General features: G+C 43.0%; 1 protein-coding gene across 5 annotated transcripts in view; it reads left to right on the forward strand.

Moving 5' to 3' along the window:
- The window catches only part of TTC1 (tetratricopeptide repeat domain 1), a 68240-nt gene that overhangs the window by 15702 nt on the left and 28329 nt on the right, over positions 1-24209 (forward strand). For 4 of the 5 annotated variants that reach the window (XR_013636155.1, XM_073355867.2, XM_073355868.2 and 1 more), the window contains exons 6-7: positions 1575-1723; positions 11238-11292. Coding sequence is in view for 4 of the 5 variants with exons in the window: in XM_073355867.2 (XP_073211968.2) it covers positions 1575-1723; positions 11238-11292 (204 nt within the window). In the remaining variant the exon portion in view is untranslated. Of the gene's footprint in view, positions 1-1574; positions 1724-11237; positions 11293-12228; positions 12327-24209 lie in introns of those variants that run through there. The other variant, XM_073355872.2, reaches the window with a different exon arrangement.

The following is a 24209-nucleotide window of genomic DNA, read 5'->3' on the forward strand; positions in this document are numbered from 1 at the left end:
GCGTTACTAGTATTCTTGCCTTTTTGAAAGTAGCAAAATTTAGCTGGCTTGTACCTCTTTGCTTTCTTTGACTTCCTGGGGTGTGTGGTTTTTGGGGGGGTTTTTTTGGCGGTGTTTTTTTTTTTTTATGCTTCTGCTAATTTTGTACTGGCTGAAAGGAAATCAATCAGCTGTGCAGCGTTACAAGATTTAAACTTTACCATCATTTGACAGTCTCTAGGGGCTTGGCTCACAAGCTGCAATGCAACACTTAGAGCATAGCAATGCAATTCACACCGACCTGCATCTTGCTGACTGCAGCATTGTCCTTGTCCCTCTATAAAGAAGAAACAAGCTGTTTTGGCTAGAATATTTTGGGCTGCATTGCTTGCATTAAGAATTTATTTTCATTTTTTTTTTAAAGGTGCTTTTTCCTATATTGAAAACTGGGTGGAGGAATGTCTTGAGAGCTTGTTTATTAGCAGGTGACTGTTGTACAGAAGCAAACTGTTTAGCATTCAGTCCCAGCTGCACCAGTAATCATGGTTGTGTCTGTCAAGAGAATAAGGAGATGAAAAAGCATACATTGAATCTACGTGCTTCTTTGTAATTTCTAGAAACAGTCTAACCATTCATTTATAGGCACTGAACCAGTTTTAATCTGTTATCAGTGTAGATTCAGAAGCACTTCAGTGGAGTTACTTTTGACTTACACCATTAGATGAAGATAAATTCAACCTCTGCATCTCTTTCTAAAAGTGATATCCTTTTATCTTCTAGATCCTGTATTTGTACTATATTGGCTTCACTCTGCATATTATATCTGAAGTGTCCAGAATAATTACTATGTGTAATATAAATACCCCAAGTACTGGTCCCTTCCTATGACTTCTGCTATGTGTCCCACATGTGCAGTGAGAAAAGTTCCAGGATGCCTGGAGCACAGCAGTGAGGCAAAGCACCACGGGATACCTGCCCAGAATTCTGCACAATTACTTTGCATAAAGTCCATGCTGCTGTGTAGACACATTAATCTGTTCTGAATCTGAAAACAGTGGGCCATATGTATGCAGTTATTGCATGCTATCGAATAACAGTTAGTGTGCAAAACTCTGAATTTAAACCTCCCCTGTAGACAGGGCCATGGAGATGCAAAGAACCCTCTTTAATTGAGTCTTTCCCTTGCAAATGCAGAATATAGTCCCATCCTGTCCCCCAACATTAAGATATATCTTATATTAAACTTGTACTATGCTTGATTTTAATAAATAAAAAAATTAATTAACTTCAAGATACATGTATTCACTTAACCATTGATTTGAGGGGGTGTAGAAACATTCCATAAAAACATACCACTTTTAGAGTCTTGTGGCACCTTATAGACTAACTGACATATTGGAGCATAAGTTTTCGTGGGTGAATACTCACTTCATCGGATGCACGTCATCTGATGAAGTGGATATTCACCCACAAAAGCTTATGCTCCAATACACCTGTTTAGTCTATAAGGTGCTACAGGTCTCTTAGTCTGGATCTGTAAAAGCAGCAAACATGGCTACCCCTCTGATACTTGACACTTCGTTTTAATTTTCCAGCAATCGAACTAGATCCTAACTATATCAGAGCTCTGCTGAGGAGAGCAGAACTATATGAAAAAACAGAAAAACTAGATGAAGCCCTGGAGGATTATAAAACAGTCCTAGAAAAAGATCCATCAGTACATCACGCAAGAGAAGCCTGCATGGTAAGCATTTACACCATACTCACCATAAAATTTACATATGCAATGCATTGATACTACTTATGCAAGCTGCTTCACTCATTGAGCTTTGACTTAATTCTCACTAGTGATGCAAGCAGGCTTAAATCTCAGATCATGATGTATTCACGATAGCCAGATGTATATCCTTATTGACTCAGGATATCACAGTTGCCTAATGTTGGTATTAATAGCAAAGTTGCAACTAAATTTTCTTTGTGGCTCTGAAAACTGATTGGGTTTCTCTCATCCTGCCTTCTCACGGCCTCCCTCCCATGACATTATATTACAATTCTTCATGACTTTTTTTTTTTTAAACCATTTTATATCTACATAGTATGGAACTGTTTAACCTTTATAAATGGGTGGAAGTAAACATGGGTGTTCCTACCTGCAGGTGCTTGGCATATAATGACTATATGTAAGTATGCTTTACTTGTTAAACTGGGCGGAGTGGCTGTTTATCACTCATACGCTATCGTCCTTTGTTATCTTTGTTACGTTTGATGTTTAATTTTTATTCTTTCCATAAAATGAGCAGTAATTTATAATGTTCCCATGAGGAACCATGGCAGGATAACACTGAGGCTTTGTCAGAAACAAAGCTGAAAGTGAATGTTTATACATGCTTCTGTGATCAGATTCCCTTCAACGTATCCTCTGTAGAATACAATATTCAGATAAATAGCTAAAAAAATCATGATTCAAATTCTGACTTATTGTTACACCTATATATTTGCCAAGCGAGTGTTCAGGGGCAGGGCATGTGTAGTATGCACCATGCACTTGAGCTCCGGGCCCTGGAATGGAAATCATATCCCACACCACCTCTGCACTCTTGCAGAAGTAATGTGCAAAGGCATCTGGGATGGGAGGAATTGGTAGATCAGAAAAAAGGCACACAATAACATTGCTTTTGCTAGTTCTTCAGTTGGCTGGAATTTATGAAAAGCACTATACTATAAGACCTAGGTATTATAATACCGTAAGACCTAGATATTCTACTGCAATCGTTCTTCTGAATGGTGACTCTGTGGCCAAACATCTCTACCACACACTTGTCTTTTTTCTGAGGGAGATGGACATTAATAACTGGAATTCAAAATATTAATTTCACTTTTGCCTTGATCATGTAATTTTTGAGGACACCAGAAAATGGACTTGTAGCTAAACTGATAACTTTGATTGCGGCAGACGTAAAAGATCATTCAAAATCTTGAGTGTTTTGTTTCTGAAAACTTTTGAGTTATTTTTGCTAGTAGCAGTTGTTTACATCCAAGAGCATGTCCTCTCATTTTAATGGAATGTAATCTTGTGGTCATAAACAGAAGCACCTCCTGATCTAGCTGCTTTCTTCATTAATGAGCAAAATGAGGTGTGCGGTTTAATGCTAAATCCCATGTCCTTTTCAGTTAATGTTACAAATAGCTGTGGGATTGAAGGTACCTTGAAAGATTCTTTTGTTATATCCATTGGTGTAAATAAGTACTCAGAATGTTTTCTTTGGTTTTTGAACAGTATGGCTTGGAAGAATAAAGGTAAATGCTTAACTTCCTGGAACCCAAATCTGACCTGTATACAGTCCCTAGTCAATGGGGATTTAAAGTCGCTGCCATGGACTGTTTCCAGGTTTTAAGCAGCTATTTGTGTGACGTTCCAGCAGGAAGTGCTTTTCTGACGGTATTTAGCACTTTAATTCTTAGTGTGAAAAGTGGTGGTGGATTTGGTAGATTAGAAACAGTCTGTAGAATGTCCAGGGAGGCAGGAAGGGATAGGTACTCTGACTGCTCCTCTCAGAGGCTGCTTGTATTTTCCACTGTGAGACATTCTGCAGAGCAGTCCAGACCAGTGAGGGGCTGACACCCCTGTCATGCCACTTTGGGTGCCTTGCAGTGCTTTGCTATTGTAGCTTCCAAGTTGGGTTGCTCACAGCCTGCCAGCATGCAGGTCGCACCCAGCATGTCAACTGCAGTGGGAGCTAGCTGCAAGTGCTCCACCCACTAAAACTCCAACTACTTCAATACTTGAAATAAAATTGCAGTTAATATGGATGTAAAACAGAGAGAGCGTCCAGTCTGTAGTCTGGCCTGAGGACATTTCCTTGAGCATATTGAGAAGAACATGGATAATGCCATTCTCTGATATAATACATGTTTTTATGTTGGTTGTTTGCAGTTCTCAGACGTTCCTTGTTTTCCTTTTGATGGGTATACTTGATTCTATTTCATATGCATTGTTTACTGAAGTTACCTTTTGATATGTTGTTGTGGAGAATGTGGGAAATTTCTGTATGTGACTCAGTTTCCTCACTCATATTGCTACCCACTTGTTGTGAAGGGTAAAAGTGATGAAGACATGTTGGGGTTGGTATGAATGGACTATCAAGAACTGCCAGCATGTGAATGAGGCTATCTTGGAGATACAGTAGAAGACTAACAACTGGACCATTAACTTTAATGACTGCCAGCCAAGTGGACTGTCTGATCACAACCATCTCCTACCTGCAACAGAGCACAGGAGAGGGAGGAGAGTACACGTGAAAATAGCATGCCTGGAATCTACAACACATGACTGAGGTGTTTACGAGACATGGAAGAGAATGATGTTCCAGCATGGTAGAACATAGGTTTTCAGTCCAGGACTAGTTCGCGAAGGCTAGGGAAATTTTGCAGCAACCATGTAATTTGCTTTGCATGCCTGGACAAAGCGGCACCCACCTAACTAAACACGTTCTGGCTTTTTTACCGTTTGAACCCAATGGCCCTAACTATTGTATTCCAGTTGGCTAATAATGTTTTGCTTTGAAAAGGTTGTCCTGTGTCACTGCAAACATCTGCTGGTTGCATAGCTCCCAAGAGGATAAATCTCCAGTATAGGCCCAAGCTCAAGCTTATTGGGATCTACTGAAGAAGCCAGCGTGGGTTGGGGGTGGGAAGGAGTGCTGAAGCTGGGGACCCAGTCTCAGAGTAATGGAGTGGTAGGGCTTCCTAGATAGGCCCAGTGCCTCCACTTTGCTATCATTGAGAAGGATACGCATCTAGAAAGACTGCATAAATGTCAGCAACATAGCACGCCTGTGGCACAGGTGTTGGTTAATGATGGGATTTTTGAAACTGCTCAGCAATGCCCTAGGTTTTCTTCCATAGAAGTCCGTGGTAAATCTCCCATTGACTTCATTAGAGCAGTTAGGTCAAGACTTAAGAACTTTAAACATCTGACCCTAAAATCGCTAACTTTTATTTATTTTTAAAAAATGCACTTAATGTTAACCTGGGACTCAATCGCACCTTCCCAGGAAAAAAGAAGAGTGTGAACTGAATCTTTTTTTTTTTTTTTTTTTTTGAGGTTTTCAGTCATGACTGGCTTGAACTACCCACACCTACCCCAAATTTTGAACATTTAGATCTAGCATTGAATTCAAAATGCTAACTCCCTGTTATGGAGAAGATCACTTCATGAGAATTGGTGTAGCTCCATTGAAGCCCCTGTGTGTACATCTTTAGTTCTAAAATTGTATATGAGAGGCAATTTGATCTAGTGAATAGGACACTGGACTGGGAATGAGGACACCTGGATTCTAATTCCAGCTCTGTTATTGACCTGCCGCATGACATCTCTGTGCCTGTTTCCTCTCCTACCATTTGTGTGTCAATTGCAGGCTCCTTAGGGGCAGGGACTGTTTTTGTGGTTTGTATGCATGCCTTCATGTATTTGTCCAGCACTATTAACTTTGAGGCTCCAAGTTTGAACATTTTGATCATATAATTGAATGGTCTTACATTTTAAAGCCTGCTGGCAGTTTAAAAACTGCTTAAACTTCTGTATAGTTCGATTTGATATAAAACACTCTAAAATTACTTAAATTGATACCCAATGTTCTAATTCTGCACTGTACAACTTAAAATAAATTTCATTTTCTGTTAAAAACCCATTATGCTGCTCTAGGAGTAGCACTGGAAACAACCAGAGAGAACCTTGGCTTGAAACCAGAACTGAAACTACGTTTTTTGAGACTGGATCATTAAGTAGGATTCTCTTCTGCTAGTGGTGTGTGTGTGTGTATATGTAACTCCCACTAATGCTAATGTAAATTGCATATGTCTCTAGATGAGGGCAGAATACCCTCCTAAGCACACAGCTCTTGGTAACAGCCTAGTGAATTGACAAGCTTGTCACCCATCATTAGTTTCATGTGTAACAGATGTGCTGGGGCTATGATGTTCTAGAAATACATGCGTAAATATGTCGTTATCCTTGTTTATCATTTTGCTCTTCACTGAAGCCATGACTTCTTAATCTAATAATTCAGTTAAAAATTCTGGAGACCTTAACTGAGAAATCAATGATTCTCTTACTTTCTGTAGCTTCTAGCATATCCTGTATTTTAGCACCATAGTCCCTAAAATCTATAGGTATTCCTATAATACATGGACTCTTCTTTTCCTCCCTTTTTTGTCCTTGCTGTTGTTGTACTTGTTCTCTTTTTAGCAGAGTCTTTCCTAATTTTTGTTGTTCTTGCAATGTAGGGTATATTGGGGTATTTTACTTCTCTAAAGTGTCTGCATTTCACTGATTTAATATCTGGTACATACTGCAATTTTTCTGGAAAAATGTTCATTATAAAACAATCTGTGCAAAATGTGGGATAGCAAAGTTTCTCAAACTGTGACACAGTGCACCACATCTCTATAAAATGTTTCATGGACCCTTCTTCCATTCAAGACTCTGTAGACCACTTCCCCTTCAAAATTGTATAACCTCTCTGTGTGATACCCACTGCAGTTGATTATATCAGAAAGTAATATTAGGAAAGCATACATGGTGCATCTAAATGCCTCTTAATGACAGAATTATAGAAATGTAGGGGTGGAAGAGACCTCAAGAAGTCATCAAGCCCAGCCCCATGTGATGAGGCAGGACCAAGTAAACCTAGACCATCCCTGACAGGTGTTTGTCTAGCCTATCCTTCAAAACTTCCAATGATGGTGATTTCACACAGTATCTTGGCAGCTGCTTCCAGAGCTTAACCACCCTTATAGATAAATATTAGGAAAAACTTTCTAACATAAATCTTTCTTGCTGCAGATTAAGCCCACTACTATTTGTCCAACGTTCAGTGGACACGGAGAACTGATCACAGTTCTATTCATAACAGACCTTAACCTGTTTGAGACTACTATTAGGTCCCAGCTTCAGTCGTCTTTTCTCAATACTAAACGTGCCCATCTTTATTAACTTTTCCTCATAGGTTAGCTTTCCTAAATCTTTTATTATTTTTGTTGCTCTTCTTGGGACTGTCTTCAATTTGTCCGCATCTTTCCTAAGTAAGTCCCCCAGAATTGGATACAGTACTTTAACTGAGGCCTGACCAGTGCCAAGTAGAGCAGGACAGTTACCTCCTGTGTTTTACAGGTCACACTCCTGTTAAATACTCTCCAGAATGATATTAGCCTTTTACAACTGCTTCACATTGCTGACTCATATTCAATTTGTAATTCTCTGTAACGCCCAGATCCTTTTCGGCAGTATTACTAACTACAAAATGGGGAATAACTGGCTAGATGTGTATTTGGTTTCTCATTTGTCTGTGTTGAATTTCATGTTTATTTCAGACCAATTCTCCAACTTGTCAAGGTTGTTTTGAATTCTAATCCATTCCTTCAAAGTGCCTGCAACCTCTCCCATCTTGGTTTTCATCTGCAAACTTTATAAGCACTCTCGCCACTATCCAAGTCATTAATGACCTGGACCCAGGACTGACCATTATGGGACCCCACTAGATATGCCCACACAGTTTGACAGCAAACCATTGATAAACTACTCTGAGTAAAGTCTCAACAAAGCATACACCCACATTGATAGTAATTTTATCTAGGCTGCATTTCCTTAGTTTGCTTATGAGTGTCATGTAGGACTGTATCAAAAGCCTTCCTAATGAATCAAGATGCAGTTGCTCAGCTGAAAACAGAAGAGCCATATGAACAGCCAGGTGTCAACAAACCACCACAAGTAAACCATAGTCTGTGGAATGTGAGCCACTGGCCATCATTAATGCTAAATTTAACAACATGTTACCAAAAAAAGAAAGAAGGCTTTTTGGCTAGTTGAAAATTCTCTTATTTAAACGGTCATAGACCTTGCCTACACTAGAAAGGATTTGCTGGTTTAGCAGCTAGCAGTGATGCAATTTATACTAGCAAAAGAATTCTTTTGCTGGTATTGCTTAAACCAGTTCCCTGAATAAAATAAGCTATACTGCCAAAAGGAGAGCCTCGTGTTTGGTATAACTGCATCTACATTGGGGCTTTTGCTGGAATAGCTATGTCAAGGGGTGTGACTTTAGAAAAAATAAAACGCCTAGCCACCATAACTATGCCAGCAAAACTTTTAAGTGTAAACTAGGCAATAGACATTAGTTCTCATTGCTAATGTACTGCCTGCAAAACCAATCTAATGTGAGTTTCAGAATCACAAAAGACCTTTTCCAGTGAAAATGTACCTAATGCTGATAGAGCCTGACTGCACGAGACGCTTGACACCTTGTACCAGTCAGGAAGGGACACGTGAGACACTCACGACCTTGTACCGGTCAGGGATGGACACAGTGCTCTCTTTGATGTGTAGCTTTAAAAAGTGCTTTCATGTTGGGTAATTATCCTTATTTTTGTAGTTGGGAAGTAAAGAGAGAGTAAGTGATGCCTACATACCCTGGTTTGTCACCTGTCTTATTTCAGTCCAATTTGCAATATACCCCTTGCAAGATACTGAGGGCTTGTCTACACACCACTGCAGTGGCACACATTAATGTTAACATTGGATCTTTCACTATCACTGCTACTTACTTTAGCAGAAATAACTAGTTCAGTGGGGATCAATATCATTGAGAGGCAGGAGGGGAGTTTAAGTTTTTGCATTCCTCCGTGGGAGCCACTCCTCAGAGAATATCTGTTGAAAAGCCTTTCTGGCTATCTTTCGGTGCATTATCCTGCACAACTGTCTGATCTAGCTGTAAATGAACAATGTGGTTTCTAGAAAATTAGGGTCTATTCCATACCCTAACAGCCCTCACTCCTGCAGTTTTTCTGACTTTTTTTTTTTTAAGCCTATTTTTTTCTCGTTAGTATTGAAGCTCTGGCATAGCAAGACATTCTTCCATGGGTGCAGTAATGGTGGAAACTCAAAGGGGCATCTTTGCCCCCACATACCTGCCAACCCTCTAATACAGGACAGCAAAGGCACCTGGAGTTTTCAAGGACATACTTTTAAAAGCAAAACAAACAAAAACAGAACAAATAACCCAATGCTGATATTTGTAATCTCGTGTCTCTACCAGCCTGCAATGGTCTGTAAAGAAACCTTAAAAAGCAGCTCTCTCTCCAGGAGCTTCTTTCTTTGTTATAAATAGGTGTTTGTTTATATAGATATAAAAAAATGTCAGGACAGCTAACCTACATATAATGGCTCAGAAAGGCTTTAAATTACAGAATGTAACACACGAAGCAAACTTCAGTTCTAGTTCTTTATCCAACTTCAGAAGCAAACTGTTACAAGAAAAGAATAATTTAAAATCCAGCATTTTGAAACTGTAACCCTAGTTTCAGAGTTTTTTATGGTGGTGGTGTATAAAAATAATCCAACAAAATGCAAAATTTTCCTACAGTTCAAACGTTCTGTGTTCAAAGGTTCTAACTGGAGAGGTCTTGATCTTTTAAAAAATGTTCTAATAATTTTATAATAGCATATAAATAAGTTTTGTTACTGTTGATGTTCTTGTGCACTCAACTCTGTGGCTGCAGAATCATTATGTCATGGATTCTTAATAAACTAAGTCTATGTCAAAGCTAGTATTAGGGATCTACTGTGCTTACCTACGTGAGGGAATTGCTAACGACATATTACAGCTATGCGTGGAACCCACTACCTATAGTTAGGGGAATCTGGAACACTCTGTACCCTTCCTCCTACCTGGTATCTCCACCCTTTCCTGAAACTGAGATTCCTCTACCTCTGAATACCCCATTCACTCATTCCCAACTCCTGCTTATCCCCCCTGAAAAGTGAATTACACATATAAAGATCTCTAGAGTTCCAGGAGCAGGTGAGAAGTGAATTCCTCACCTGTTATAATCAGTGATTGTTGTTTATGTATCTATGGAGGGTACTTCTGGAGCTATTCTGTCTCTGCTCCTTCACAGGTCTATCTCCAGCAAAAAGAGTTGCTAGCATTAAGAGCTGTGATTGCAGTTTTTCAATGCATAGAATTACTCCCTTAAATGCTCTGTTATAAGCTGATGAGCACAACAGAAAAATTCCTTTGAATATATATGTGATGTACAATGAATGGATGTCATCCATACTACATTTTAATTTTGTTATAACAGTGATGGTTCTGTGAATCAATATACATTAGACTGCTCCTCTTTTTCTTTACCAAAATGGTAAATTTAATCCCTTAATTCTGTCTTGGTGAAGTACTGTATACACTTACAATGCAACAAACTTCTCGTTAATATTTTCATGGTATTCATCTGGCAAGAGCTCATTGTAGAATGCACTATAAGGGTGTGAGCTGACTTGATGGCTTAGCAACTGTTTTAGGCATAATTTTAAGAAATCCTTGACTTCTAGAAATTTAAGACTTTGTGTAAAATTGCCTAATATCCTTGTTTTAAAATAAACTTGCAAGCTTTCATTGTTGAGGATTGCACCAAAGGCCTAATGCGATACTCAATAGCAAGAAGAGTATGTAACTAGGACCCAGATACTGCACAGTGTGACTTCATATGGGTGCTGGAGTTCCCCTCCACCATGGAGGAACTTGCAGGATAGAGTCCTTGATCTCTAACATTCTGTCATCTCTCAGATTTGGGTGTGTCATGTCTTACATAACAAGGTACTTCTTTATTAAAACAAGAGATCCTGAAGTGCATAAATAGCAAATTTAAAGAACAGCTGGCAAAAGTACCATCTGAAATTTTCTAATATGTTTCATAAAATGGAAGTTCTCTACAATCTCATGCAAATGACCCAGATTCCCAGCAATCTCCCCTTCACCTCCCACACCCAGTATGTCTGTGTTCATAACTTAAACACGGTGCCTGGTTGCAGTCGGCTTTTTACAGTCTCTTTTATCAAGACTAATAAGTGCCACACTGGAGATATAGCTAAAAATAGATTTTGATTCTGTCTTTTTTTTTTTAATTCTATTTGCTTTTCAATTAAAATAGGAGAAAGCAAATAGGCTTCATCTGACCACCTTAACCTAGACATGAAAAATTATTTATAAATGAACGTTGATTTTTTCCCCCATCTAATAGGGCAGATGTTAGGTTTTTTAAACAAGATGGAAATGTCTGTGTTTTACATCTGTATTTCTTTTAGACCATAAGTAGTGGGTCTACGACCTGGGTATGTGTATGCAAAATACAGTATATACATTTATCTGATAAGATTGCCAAAAGTATCCTTCTGAATCTGGTCTTCTCTTACACTCTTTCAGCGATTACCTAGACAGATTGAAGAGCGGAATGAAAAATTAAAAACAGAAATGTTAGGTAAGTAATTCATGCATATAATTTGTGTGCACAGTAATCTTTATGACAAGTTTTGTAGAAATAACAAAACTGCATGACTAGGTAAAATTCTTTGTAGACAAAAGTGGGTAAATCTCCCAAAGCACTTGTTGTTTAAAAGGGAAAAAAAAAATCTTACTAGATGTCTGTTTTGGGGGAGGAGCTTGTTTTGTTTTTGTGGGTTCTTCCCCCCTCCCTGGCCATGGAAAATTCTACTGCTTGAAATTGCCTTGCTGAAACCATTATTGAGGAAGCAACTGTCAGAGACACTCAACAAGAAAAATTTAAATTTTTAGTACTTGTGAAAAGTGAATCACTTTCTTGCTTGTGCTACACATAGCTCTGTCATGCAGTCTTTCACCTCACAGGGGTGCCGACGTGTCACACTTACAGTGACCAGATGTCCCAGTTTTATAGGGACAGTCCTGATATTTGGGGCTTTGTCTTAAATAGATGCCTGTTTTACCCCTCCCCCCCCATCCCAATTTTTCACACTTGCCATCTGGTCACCCTAGTCACACTTCTGACCTGTCCTTCTAGAAAAGAACTCAATCTCTTCTGCAAAAAGAATGTCCGTTTTCTTTTATACCAAACTCTGAAAATAGATGTGGACAAGGGTCTATAAAAATACCAAATTTCCTTTCCCTTCAGACCTAAAAGACTTTCTACCAGTTTCCTAATGGGATAACATTTTTTAAATTATTCAAGTCTTGTTTGTAAAGTGCATAGTCCAGCTGATCAAAAAATGTGAAATATTTTCCTCACACAAAAATCAAATTGTTGGAAACATTTCAGTCTTTTTCAGAAATGTTTCCATTTTTGTTAAACTGGAAAATTTCAAAAACAAATTTGGCAAAGACACATTTTTTTCTTAGAGGCAGTTTTGTGTCAGTTTTTCAAACAAAACTGTTTTTCCAGCTCTAGTGCCGATGTATCTCTGAATCTGCTGTGCATAAAAGAATGGCTGTGAAAAACTACTTGGCTCTGTGACAGTCTCCATCCATGGATCTCAAATAGGAGGGTAAATATCAGTATCCCCATTTTACACATGGGAAAATTGAGGCACAAAGGTGAAGTGACTCACCCAAAGCATCACAGCAGGTCATTAGGCTCTCTGGAAATAGAACAGTCTCCTGACTTCCAGCCCAATGCTCTATTCACTGAACTATGCTGCCTCTCAGACAAATTTGTGCCAAAGGGTACTGTTAATGAAATTGTTCAGGGAAAACAGTCTTCTCATTGATTTAATTAGATTCTAAGTACTTATATGCCCCTGTGATTGCGGTGTCTGAGCACCTGCATGCAATGCTCAGAAATAAGGAAATGGCCAAAAAAAAAAAATAGAATTATTATTTAGTATACATTGGCCAAATATGATTGGTTTTCAGATGTGGTTTTCATGAGTGTAAGTAATCTTCTTGTATGAAGTCTTAGTTCCCTGGCTAAACACAGATGAAAATTGGATGCTTAGAATACTTTTTAAAAAATAGTAATTGGAATATTGGATGCAATTTTCAGCAGCCCAAATATTGCATTCTCTCTTGTATTTAAAGCATAGTGTTAATTGACATCTAGTCAGTTTGAAAATATGAGTTGGTAACTGTTGGTAGGCACTATGCCACTGCCAGAGTTGTCCAGACACTTTTGGTGCTTTTATTATTTTATTTTCCTTATTTTATTATTTTTACAAAAAATCCTCTCTCCGTTTATTATTAATGTTGTTTGGAAGATGCATACATAAAAGGGCAAGTGATCACACAGGGCACAAACTGAAACTGACTATACACAGTGCTGTTGAATGCACAAAACAAACTGAAAAATCTAGAAACAATTTTTTACTGATCTGGTTAGTCAGCCTCAGGTTGATAATAGTAGCTAAAAAGTTCTCATACGTGTGTGTGTGTGTTAGTTTTTTTTTTACCCATCCTTTGAGTAATCTAGTAAGAGCCAGGTTAAAAACATTCCATCTGTCTTGTGCACTGTGTAATCCCTAGGAAGGAAGGATTGTTTCAAGAGCTTCTGCTGAAGTCAGTGTTTTCTTAAATTGAACTCTTCTCTGTAGAGCAGTGAGGCTGAAAGCTGAGTCCTCCAGCTACTCCTGCTCTGTACTTGTCTATTCCCAGTAGCCTTAAGTGAAGTTGCATATAATAAGGATTTCTAGAGCTGTGGCACGTTACCAGTTTCAGCAGCCATATTTGTAAGAGGCTCAATACGATGTAAAGTGTGGTGCTGATCTAAATAAATTATGAAGGTGGATGATTTGAGAAGGAAGATATTTGCTTTCAGGATTTGGGGTTAGGTTTGAGTATAGTGAGCTAGATATCGATCTGTGTGAAAAAGGTCTCTGGAGCTTTTGGGGGACTTTGTTTTTCTGTCAGAATTATTGCTAATGGTACTGATGGCAGAAAGATTTCATTCCTAATCATGTGAGGCTGTGTTAAAACAATAGACTTAGCAATGAAAGCCAATGAAAGCCCTATCCTGTGCTTTTCACTGATGCAGAGAGGAGACTTCAGGCTACATCTGATCTCACTAAATCCAGTGAAGTTCTGGCTTTTGGATTTAAATTGGTGTAACTGAGATCAGACTCTGGTCCTTTGTTAGGAGTTTTACCTCCAAATAAGGAGTAGAGTCCCTAGTGCCAGAGCTGAGCAATGACTTAAGTCCATCAGCAGTCATATACAGCTGCATGGATGCACGCACGCAGCCAAGCTGCTGACTGGATTTCTGGGAGATGTGGTGAGGCATCCAACCCTACATGCATTAAATTTACTTGTGCAAGAGATGTTGATTTGATATAGTAGTCTTAGGGCTTGACATAAACTGTCGGCTTGACATAGTGTCTTGTGCCATGAAAAGTACTCTGTAACACCTAAGTATTATTTTATTTGTTCCATTAGCAATCAATGTTGCAGCAGGTATGTTTGGAGAATCATTGTAATACATAGGCACAATAGGAGAGTTAAAAACTACATTTGGAAAACTGATTTTTGATCAGGCTAGTCCCCTGAACTTGCCACTTCACAGTAAAGTTCCTTGTACCCCAGCTGGGAATGGGAGTCTTGAGGCATGGCCATTTGAAGGATGTGCTGTGGTCATACAATTAAAACGTGTACGCAAGATACCCTGACTTTTCAGAGTTACTCCAGATAGATAAGTGTTACCATAATTAGTGAGTAATGAAATTAGAGGGGGACCTGAAGTCTCTTCCTCCTGTATGTGCTTTCTAGGCTCAAGCTCTTTCGCTTACTGCAAGACAGTCCCGTTCTTGAGAGCAGTAGACTTAGCTACATGAAATCTCACCCAGCCAATCTTCATCTGTCTGAAACATAAATTAGTTTTTGTGACTCTTTGCTCTGCCTATCAAACGTGCATTATGCATCAACAAAAGAGCTTTGGTCCTTTTTTAAAAATAACTTTTTAAATTTAAGCTTCTAATTATTTTTTGAAAATTTCTCATATTTGCAGTACTTTGACAACTGTTTTCTTCACCACCTTTCTTAAGGCACTTACACAGTGAGTACATGGTAGATCACCTTGGGTGCTAGTGATGAGAATGCCCCTGCCCCACTCCTCTTCTCAGGGGCTGTCAAAGAGAGTGCAATATATTTAGTGCATCTCTTCAAAGCTCTGGCAACTTAGCCCCTTTTCCTGTAAAAACTAAGTATGCACTTAAGTCTCTGCAAGATCAGGGTACTGGAGAGCAGCTAACAGCATTCTTTGGTAGGGGTTCACCATGTGGTTTTACAGATTAAAGTCTGTCCACCATGGCTAAAGCAACGAGTAACATCAATTTCCTAGGTTTTTATTCTTCTAGATAGAAATATACTCTTTCCCAAGGACAGACTTAAATCAGCAAACTAACACCTTGTCTTGAAAGCTACACATAGGTATAAACAAACCTCAACATTTTAATATGTAGAGTTAGTTGCTCCTTTCCCAAGTGTTGCATAGAGTGTTTCCTGCTTACTCTTATTCCGCTGTTACTTGTTACAGCACAATGTGCCAGGAGCACAAAACCACAGCATTTTAATCAGTTGTGTGTAAATAAGTCAGTGTACACATTCTTGCCTGGATTTTTCTTATGGATTGCCTGGCTGGGCATTTTTGCATGTGAATGTGTTGGTGCATATGGCAGTAAACCACTGACAGAATAAAGATGGGAACATAAAAATCACTTTGGTGTCAGACTATGCCTGTTTCTCCTTAAAGCTTTAAACTACTGTAGAAATACCTAAAGACTGGCATTCACATTAAGTGATTTTCATGCTTCCAGCCAGCCTCTGCAGATGACTGCTGCCTCTTGCCTGTTTGGAATAATCACTTGACACTAACTTCTGCTTTATCAATTTCACAAACATGGCAAAAGCTTAACTTTATGCAAATCTTTGCAGATATACAATATATTTGCATGACTTTTATTTGCTTTTGACTTCCTCAGTGTGAACACCTTATGCCTAACTTAAGTTGCCAGGACATGAACATTAGAGAGACAAGGTAGGTGAGGTAATATCTTTTATTGGACCAACTTTTGTTGATGAGAGAGAGAGAGACAAGCTTTCTCTCTCACCCGCAGAAGTTGGTCCAATAAAAGATATTACCTCACCCCTGGGACAGACATGGTTACAACTGTAATGCATAGGACATGAACATGCAGTAGCCCATCTCAGTTTGTTTTTATTTGCTGCCTCTCTTTTGATTGATTCATTGATGATAACCATAACCCACCTGTTTACTGGAAGCTTAAGACCTAAATGCTGGTTTTTCAGCAGTTTGCTGTTTATGTACAGGTTTTCTGCACGTACTACAAAAGGAAAAGAGAAGTATCAAATTGCCAAAACTTTCTATACAATCTGTAGGCAGTGTGCCGCTTGCACTGTTGCCCAATCTATTTGACCCAATTCCTCCTGTTCATTAAATTTGCCAAATCATATAAAAAGTAATGGATACCTCTGTGTAAAGGGCATAAATAAGAGCACACCAGAAAACTGCAAAGTGTGCTTAGTGCATAATCACATTAATAACCAATAGGAAAGCCTATCAAAACAGAGCACCTGATTTCCTTTCTCACAAGCTTTCCTCAGCACCTCTTTTTTTGCCAGCTATTTGAGATCAGCAAATGTTCATTAGATTTAGTGCCTAAGAGAATGAGAATTGCTCCTTTCTGCTAGAAGGCAAGCTCTGACTAGTCTGCTAAGCCCTGATGCTACAGATATGGAGAATGTGAGATCATGTGAAATAGTCGGCAACTAAATCTACATCAGTTGTGAGCTTGCTTTTTACTTCATTTTTAACACATGATTGAGGGAGGGGAGCAGACTTGCCCTGCTCTTTTTAACTTGTTCACTTACGTTGTTAGAAATGCAGTACTTTGCTCACGGGTGAAAACTCATAATGCAAATTAATATGCCTTGGTTTTTTTAATCCATTAATATTATGTTTGCTATGTAGAACAGGAGAAATTTCAAAGCACTGTTCTGCTTATCTTTTGATTTCTAAACAAAACAGGTAATATTTGCAGGTTTATATTAGAAGAATTACAAGACTCAGTAGCGATGAATATCAGATCTGTTCATAAACAAACTAACAAGGTGTACTCCTGTGTATCTGTCTACTGATCGTGATTGCCAGGGGGAGTTAAATTTCATCCAGCTGAATGATAATAGATTACACACACTTCTACGCCTCATTTCTTGATTTCAGCAGTATTTGAGAGGTTAATGGGGAATCTGTAAATAGTTATAATGTATTGTCTAATAAATTCTTATGGTGAAACTCCAAGTAGAGAGTGGACACAGTAGATTATGTGCGAATGATGCCTTTTAAAATGTCAAGATTAATGTCCATCAAAATAACCTTGTTGTGAGTAAACACTAACTCTCTGAAAGAAGAAAACCTGACATTGCTCCAGGACAAATAAGCACTTGACTGCTGAGAGGTAAGAACACTTTGTTGCTGAGTCACTTGTGTTTCCAAGCACAGTTATTCTTTAAGAGATGGTGTGTGTGCACGTGTGTGAGAGAGAACAAACCTTAATCCAGTAGTGAGGGGGTGGGAGGGCATGCCCTTCTACAATGATGGGTTTATGTGCTGTAAGCAGAAGGAACTGTGTTTGGGCCAGAGTTCCTGGAAAAAGTAAGTCTTTCATTTTGGACTTAAATGAGTAGCAACAAAAGAGGCCGCTATGGATGTCTCAAAAAGACTTAAATCAGAAGATGGACTGTAACCCAACTATTGCTTAATGATTGAGCAGATTTCTAGAGAGAGAGGGCTTGAAATATCAGATATATTACACAGCATCTGGCTTCCAAAACGAATGGCTTAGCTTGCAAGAATACCAAGAGAGTTATTTTTTGTTTGTTGGCTTCAGTATGACCGGAAAAGGGCCGACACACTAACTCTGATTAGAAAAGGCCCTTCACTGTTTCCTGACACAGGACTTATCTGCATACTCCTGGGCCAGCTGCAGCGGTTGGATGATTCATAACTTGTTTACAACTGGCTCCAAGAATGTGCCAGAGATCCAAACTATGCCAAGATTCTTCTACTGTTAGACAAAGACACTGCTCACCCAAAAGATTGAAGCTAAGCAATGACCAATTCTTTGTTTCCAAATACAAAGGTAGCTATTTATCCTGATGACATAGACACTATGAAGAACTTCCAAGTTCTATGACCAAAAAGCTTTCAGGATGCAGTGTAAATTATAAACTACTTGTCTTAATAGTTCATTAGTGAGGTTAAAGCAATGGCCGTGGTACTAGGAAGCTAATCTAGCTGAGCCTCTCACTGAGTGACCTTAGCCAATTCACTTGATCTCCTTGTCTCAATTAACCCAGATGGAAAATTGAATTAAAAGCAAAGATTGCCCTGAAAGCCAGCTACTCTGGTATAGACGAGGTCTTTCTGGATAAAATAAGCTGAAAGCCTGATGACACTGGCATTGTTTCTGCATAAATATAGTTATCTTAAGACTGCAGAATTTTGATGTTGATCTCCAAAGACCAACCTAAATTCACTGACTCTTTAAGGAATATCCACTAGTGAATTAGCCCTTTGAACTGAAATCTGAATTATATGGAAAACAGAGGAGTATAGATGTAGAAGTAATAATGATTTTCATCAGTTATACTTCTGAAAGACCAGCCACTGCATGGAACGGAGATGTGCTCAAGCAACTGACTTTCTTTACCTTTCCTTTCTGTTCCCCATTACCCCCCCGAAACCCTAAATCGTCTGAGATTGATTAAATTACAGTGGAAACAGTGCTGCATTTTTGGTCTATTGCAGGTGGAATTTAAATTGATCTGAAATACTGTCATAGCATACAGCAGTCCTCGTAGTTCCACTTGATTGGAACTCAGGAGACGGGAGTCCTGTTCCCACCTCTGTCATAGACTTGCTGCGTCATCTCTTTCCACCTGTTTCCCCATCTTTAAAACAGAGATACTTCCCTGCTTTGTAAAGCATTTTGAGATCTGATGTACTATATATGAGCTACTTTGTACTGTCTGGTGTTTGTACAGTGCCTAGCACAATGGGGCCCTGATCCTGCCTAGATCTGTGTGCTGCCACGTTGCAGATACATCATTTTCATTGTGCACAGTGCAAAATATGAGACTGTCGTCCTTCAGAGGTGGTGAAGTCATTTAACAAAAGGGCTAATGTCATCACTGGTTGTTATAAACAGGGGAATCTTGAGTAGGTGTAGGGAGGTTATGGTACCTCTGTATTTGGCACTGATGAGACCACTACTGTATCCAGTCTTCGTGTCCACAATTCAAGGAGGATATTGATAAATTGGTGAGATTCAAAGAAGAGCCATGAGATTGATTAAAGGATTGGAAACTTGCCTTATAGTGGTGGACTCCAGGAGCTCAATATACTTAGCTTAACAAAGAGAAGGTTACAGGCAACTTGTTCATAGTCTTTAAATACCTACATGAAGAACCAAAATTTGCTCTTCGTTCTAGCAGACAAAGATATAACAAAGAGAGATGTTCTAGTTCAAACAGGAATTAATTCAGGGAAGTTCTGTGGCCTGTGTTGTACAGGAAGCCAGGCTACATGGTCACAATAGTCCCTTCTGGGTTCATAATCTATGAATTTGTACAATAGTTCTTCGAGTGCTTGTTCACGTCCATTCCACATTAGGTGTGTGCGTGCCGCGTGCACGAGCGTCGGAAACTTTTTCCCTTAGTGGCTCCCAGCGGAGCCCCCCGAGTGGTGCCACTGCGCCGTGCATATATACCCCTGCCGGCCCGACCCCCTCCAGGTCCTTCTTACCATCCGTGGTGGCGTTGGAACACCACCCCCCCCTCGTAGAAGAGCAGTCCCCTAGCCTTTACAGTAGCTGTTATCAGTTTGTTAACATACCTGTTGTGGACACTTAAATCATTAGGTGCTTGGAGGCTTCCAGCACCTGCCCCGGGCTGCAGGGCATGCCACAGGCCCACAGTTTCAAGGCTTGCGCCATGTGCCGCAAACCTATGCCAGTTAGTGACCCCCACGACTCATGTCTACATTGCCTGGGGGACAGACATCAAACTGAACGGTGTCAGATTTGCAAGGCGTTTAAGCTAAGAACAAGGAAAGAAAGAGACTTTTTCATCTAAAGCAGCTGTTGATGGAGGCTGCATTGCAGCCACTGGGCCCGGAGCCGGGCCCAACGCCGGCTCAGGCTTCCTCGGTGCGTAGTGCCCCGGAGCTGTTGAGAGACCCGGCACTGGCTAAGCACCGTAAAACTGTCGGCCCCAGAGCGCCAGGCACAGCCGAAAGGAATGCGCTGTCATTCCCTGCACAGGAGGCCGGCACCTTCCAAGGCACCGAGCGCTGATAAGAACAGGAAGGCCCCGGTACCGGCTCTGACACTTGTGGTACCGGCAGCACAAGCCCCACCAAGCCCAGACCTAAGTGACCTCAGTGCGGAGAATGGGCTTGAGGGCATAACAGATCAGCCCTCTACGCCTGGCACCTTTTGAGGCTGCAAAGGACCTCATCGAGCTGTCGGAGGCAAGCCCCCTCCCATATGGGGAGAACCCTCCGGCACCTGTGCCCCGGGTGCCATCAAGGGGTAAGCCGGCAATGGTGTGCCACTCGAGGACACCGTCCCAGTGCCTCTCCCGGAGTTGGTCCCGGTCGAGCTCTGACTCCGCAGACTCACAGTTGCCAGTGGCCCAGAAGGAGGTTGCGGCACTGGCAGTGGGTCGGCGTGAGGAAGCACCGGAAAGGGCATGCCACTCTCTGAAGCACCACCCAGAGACCAGCACCGGGAGGAGTTGAGACAGCACTCGCCAGAAGACTTCCACAGATGGTCCTGGTCTAGGGAATGCCGGTCCCACTCTCGGTCCCAGCCCTGGGGATACCAGTACCGCTCCCGCTCCGCCAGAAGCCGCCCGTTCTCCTGACGGTGCAGATCATTGGCACCGCCATGGCCTTCGTGATCGGCATCGCCGCAGTCCGGTGCCGATTCCAGCCATTATAGCTACCTGCACCAGGCCCCATACAGCAGGGACCCTTAGGTGGGCTGGCAACTGCAATGGGGGCCGCCAGGCCATTGGCCCTTCTGGACGCCCTGGGCCTATCAGGAGCGCCAACGGGCCCCGTCCAGGGCAAGTTACTCGGTGCAGCAGTCCCCGTCCCTGCACCTGATGGCAGACGGTGCTGGAGGCTACAGTTTCCAGGCCTCCAGCATCCCCCCAAGATAAACGGGAGAGACCGGCACCGAGTCCGGTGCTGTCCCATGGACTCCCGCCCCAGCCTGAGCCGGAGGCCCCTCCCATGGGAGAAGGGGAGCAGGAGGACCAACCGGAGGGGGTCAAGCAGCAGCTAACCTCCTCGTCTTCCCCAGATGAGGCCGTGGCGGGTACAGAGGTGTTCGGACCTCCATCGTTAGACCATACAGCCCACCAGGAATTGCTGCGCAGGATCGCTCAGAACTTGGGGTTGCAGGCCGAGGAGATGGTTGAACAGGAGGACCCCATGGTGGACGTTTTGAGCCCCGAAGGTCCATCCAGAATAGCACTCCCGCTCATTAAGACCATTCAGTCCAACTATAAGACTATATGGCAGGCCCCGGCCTCCAGTGCTCCCAACGGCCAAGAGGTGGAGCGTAAACACTTTGTCCCTTCTAAGGGCTATGAGTTCCTGTTCTGCCACCCGAGTCCATGCTCCCTAGTGGTCTCAGCAGTAAACGAGAGCGCCATGGACAGCAGGCCCCGGCCCCTAAAGCGAAGGAGGCGAAACGCCTGGACCTTTTTAGCAGAAAGGTGTACTCATCTGGGGGCCTTCAGTTGAGGATTGTGAACCAGCAGGCCATCCTCAACAGGCCCAATTTCAACTCCTGGGCCGCAGTGGAGAAGTTTAAAGACAACCTCCCCCAAGGTTCCCAACAGGAGTTCATGGCCCTGGTGGATGAGGGCAAGGCAGTAGCCAAGACCTCTCTCCAGGCCTCCCTGGATTCGGCAGACATGGTGGCTAGAACAGTCACATCGGGGTGGTCATGAGGCGCTCAGCGTGGCTCCAGGAATCAGGCCTGCTGCCCAAGGTCCAGAATACACTCCAGGACCTCCCCTTTGAAGGGTCCAGGCTCTTCTTGGACCAGACAGACACGAGGCTGCACAGCCTCAAGGACTCGCGAGCTACGCTTAAGTCGCTGGGTATGCATACCCTGGCGACCCAGAGGAAGCCCTTTAAGCTGCAGCCTCCCCCTCAATGCCAGTACCAGCCTGGCCATAGGCATGAGCCTTACCGTAGGCAAGACAGGGATAACACGCGACAGTGCAACAACAATAGTAACAATAATGCGTCGGGCCAGAACCAAGCCAGCACAAACCCCAGCCGGGCACTAAGCCAGGCTTTTGAAGGTGCACCCGAGGACAGCGTACCAGACCAGTCACCAGATCTGTCCCTTTGTTTCCTGAACTGCCTGTCCTGTTTCTCCCATGAGTGGTCCACCATTACGTCAGACCGTTGGGTCTTACGCACGGTGCGGAACAGGTACTCGCTGCAGTTCGCCTCCCTCCCCCGCTCCCACCCCCTTTCCCCGTCCCTCTTCAGGGCCCCTCTCATGAGCATCTCCTAGAGAAGGAAGTCCGCTCGCTGCTAGAGGCAGGGGTGGTAGAGGTGGTGCCGCACAGCCTGAGGGGGAAGGGGTTCTACTCCTGGTACGTCCTCATCCCCAAGGCCAAAGGGGGCCTTCGCCTCATCCTAGACCTGTGCGGCCTCAACAAGTTCCTGGTCAAGGCCCGGTTCCTCATGGTCTCTCTGGGCACCATCATCCCTTCCTTGGATCCGGGGTACATGCCCTCGACATGAAGGAAGCGTACTTTCATATCGCCATCCACCCAGCGCATCGGCGGTTCCTACGCTTCACCATGGGCCAAAAACATTACCAGTCTAGCCGCGGCCCCAAGGGTGTTCATGAAGTGCATGGCAGTGGTGGCGGCCTTCTTACGGAGGCAGAGAATCAGGGTGTACCCATACCTCGACGACTGGCTCCTGGTGGGTCGATCCTAGGCGGAAGTGCAGGGCCATGTGGAGGTGGCCCTGAGATTGTTCCTCGAGCTGGGGCTCCTGGTGCAGGCCAGGGCAAGTGTTCCACTATCCCGATTCTGGGCTATCCAGCAAGTGGTGGCCTCCCTGCGCCAGTTTCCAATGACAATGGCCAGGTGCTGCCTGCGGCTGCTGGGCCACATGGCAGCATGCACGCATGTGGTCAGGCATGCCAGACTGAGACTCAGGACTCTGCAGGCGTGGCTCGCTTGGGTGTACCACCCAGGCAGGGACCCCCTGGACTTGGTAGTGACAGCCCCTAGGGACGTGCTGAACTCCCTGCTGGTGGTGGCAGTCGCAGCCTGTGGTTTTGCAAAGGCATCCCCTTTGCCGCCCCACAGCCGGACCTGACGCTGGTGACGGACGCGTCAGACCACAGGTGGGGGGCTCACCTGGGGGACCTCATGATGCAGGGATTGTGGTCTGGAGCACAGCTGTCACTCCATATCAGTGTGAAGGAGCTCAGGGCGGTTTGTCTCGCCTGCCAGACCTTTCACGCCACTCTGAGTGGTCACAGCGTGACAGTTCTGACAGACAACACTACTGCCATGTTTTATATAAACAAGCAGGGCGGGGCCCATTCCTCGCTGCTCTGTCGCGAGCCTCTCCTCCTCTGGGACTTTTGTATAGCCTATGCCATTCTCCTCAAGGCGTCCTATCTCCCGGGGGTGCGAAACAAGCTGGCGGACTACCTCAGCAGGTCGTATCGCATGCATGAGTGGACACTCAGAGCGGATGTCATGCTTTCGCTCTTCCACAGGTGGGGGTTTCCCCGGGTAGACCTGTTTGCCACCAGGGACAACACCCAGTGCCCATGGTTCTGCTCGTTCCAGGGCCACAGCCCGGGCTTAGTCACAGACGCGTTTGCAATCCCGTGCGGAGGGGGCTTGATGTATGCGTTTCCCCCACTGTCCTTGGTACACAAGGTCCTGCTCAAGGTACGCAGGGACAGGGTGGCGTGGTCTTCATCGCCCTGGCGTGCCTCGCCAGCACTGGTACATAATGCTCCTAGAGCTGTCCGTGGAGGCCCCGGTAGTCCTGCCCCTACACCAGGACCTCATCATGCAGGATGGTGGGCGGCTTCTCCACCCTGACCTGCAGTCAGTACACCTGATGGCGTGGAAGCTCTGTGGCTAAATGCCTTGGAGAGCCAGTGCTCCCTTCCTGTGCAGCAAATTCTGCTTGGCAGTAGGAAACCCTCTACCAGGGCTACCTATATGGCCAAGTGGAAAAGTTTCTCCTGTTGGTGTGAGCCCCGACAGGTGCAGCCGTGCCAGGCCCTGGTGCAAGCCATTCTCAAGAACCTCCTGCACCTCAAGCAGCAGGGGCTGGCCCCGTCCTCACTT

This window comes from Lepidochelys kempii, chromosome 8, assembly GCF_965140285.1.
Source record: "Lepidochelys kempii isolate rLepKem1 chromosome 8, rLepKem1.hap1, whole genome shotgun sequence".
Classification (NCBI taxonomy): domain Eukaryota; kingdom Metazoa; phylum Chordata; order Testudines; family Cheloniidae; genus Lepidochelys; species Lepidochelys kempii.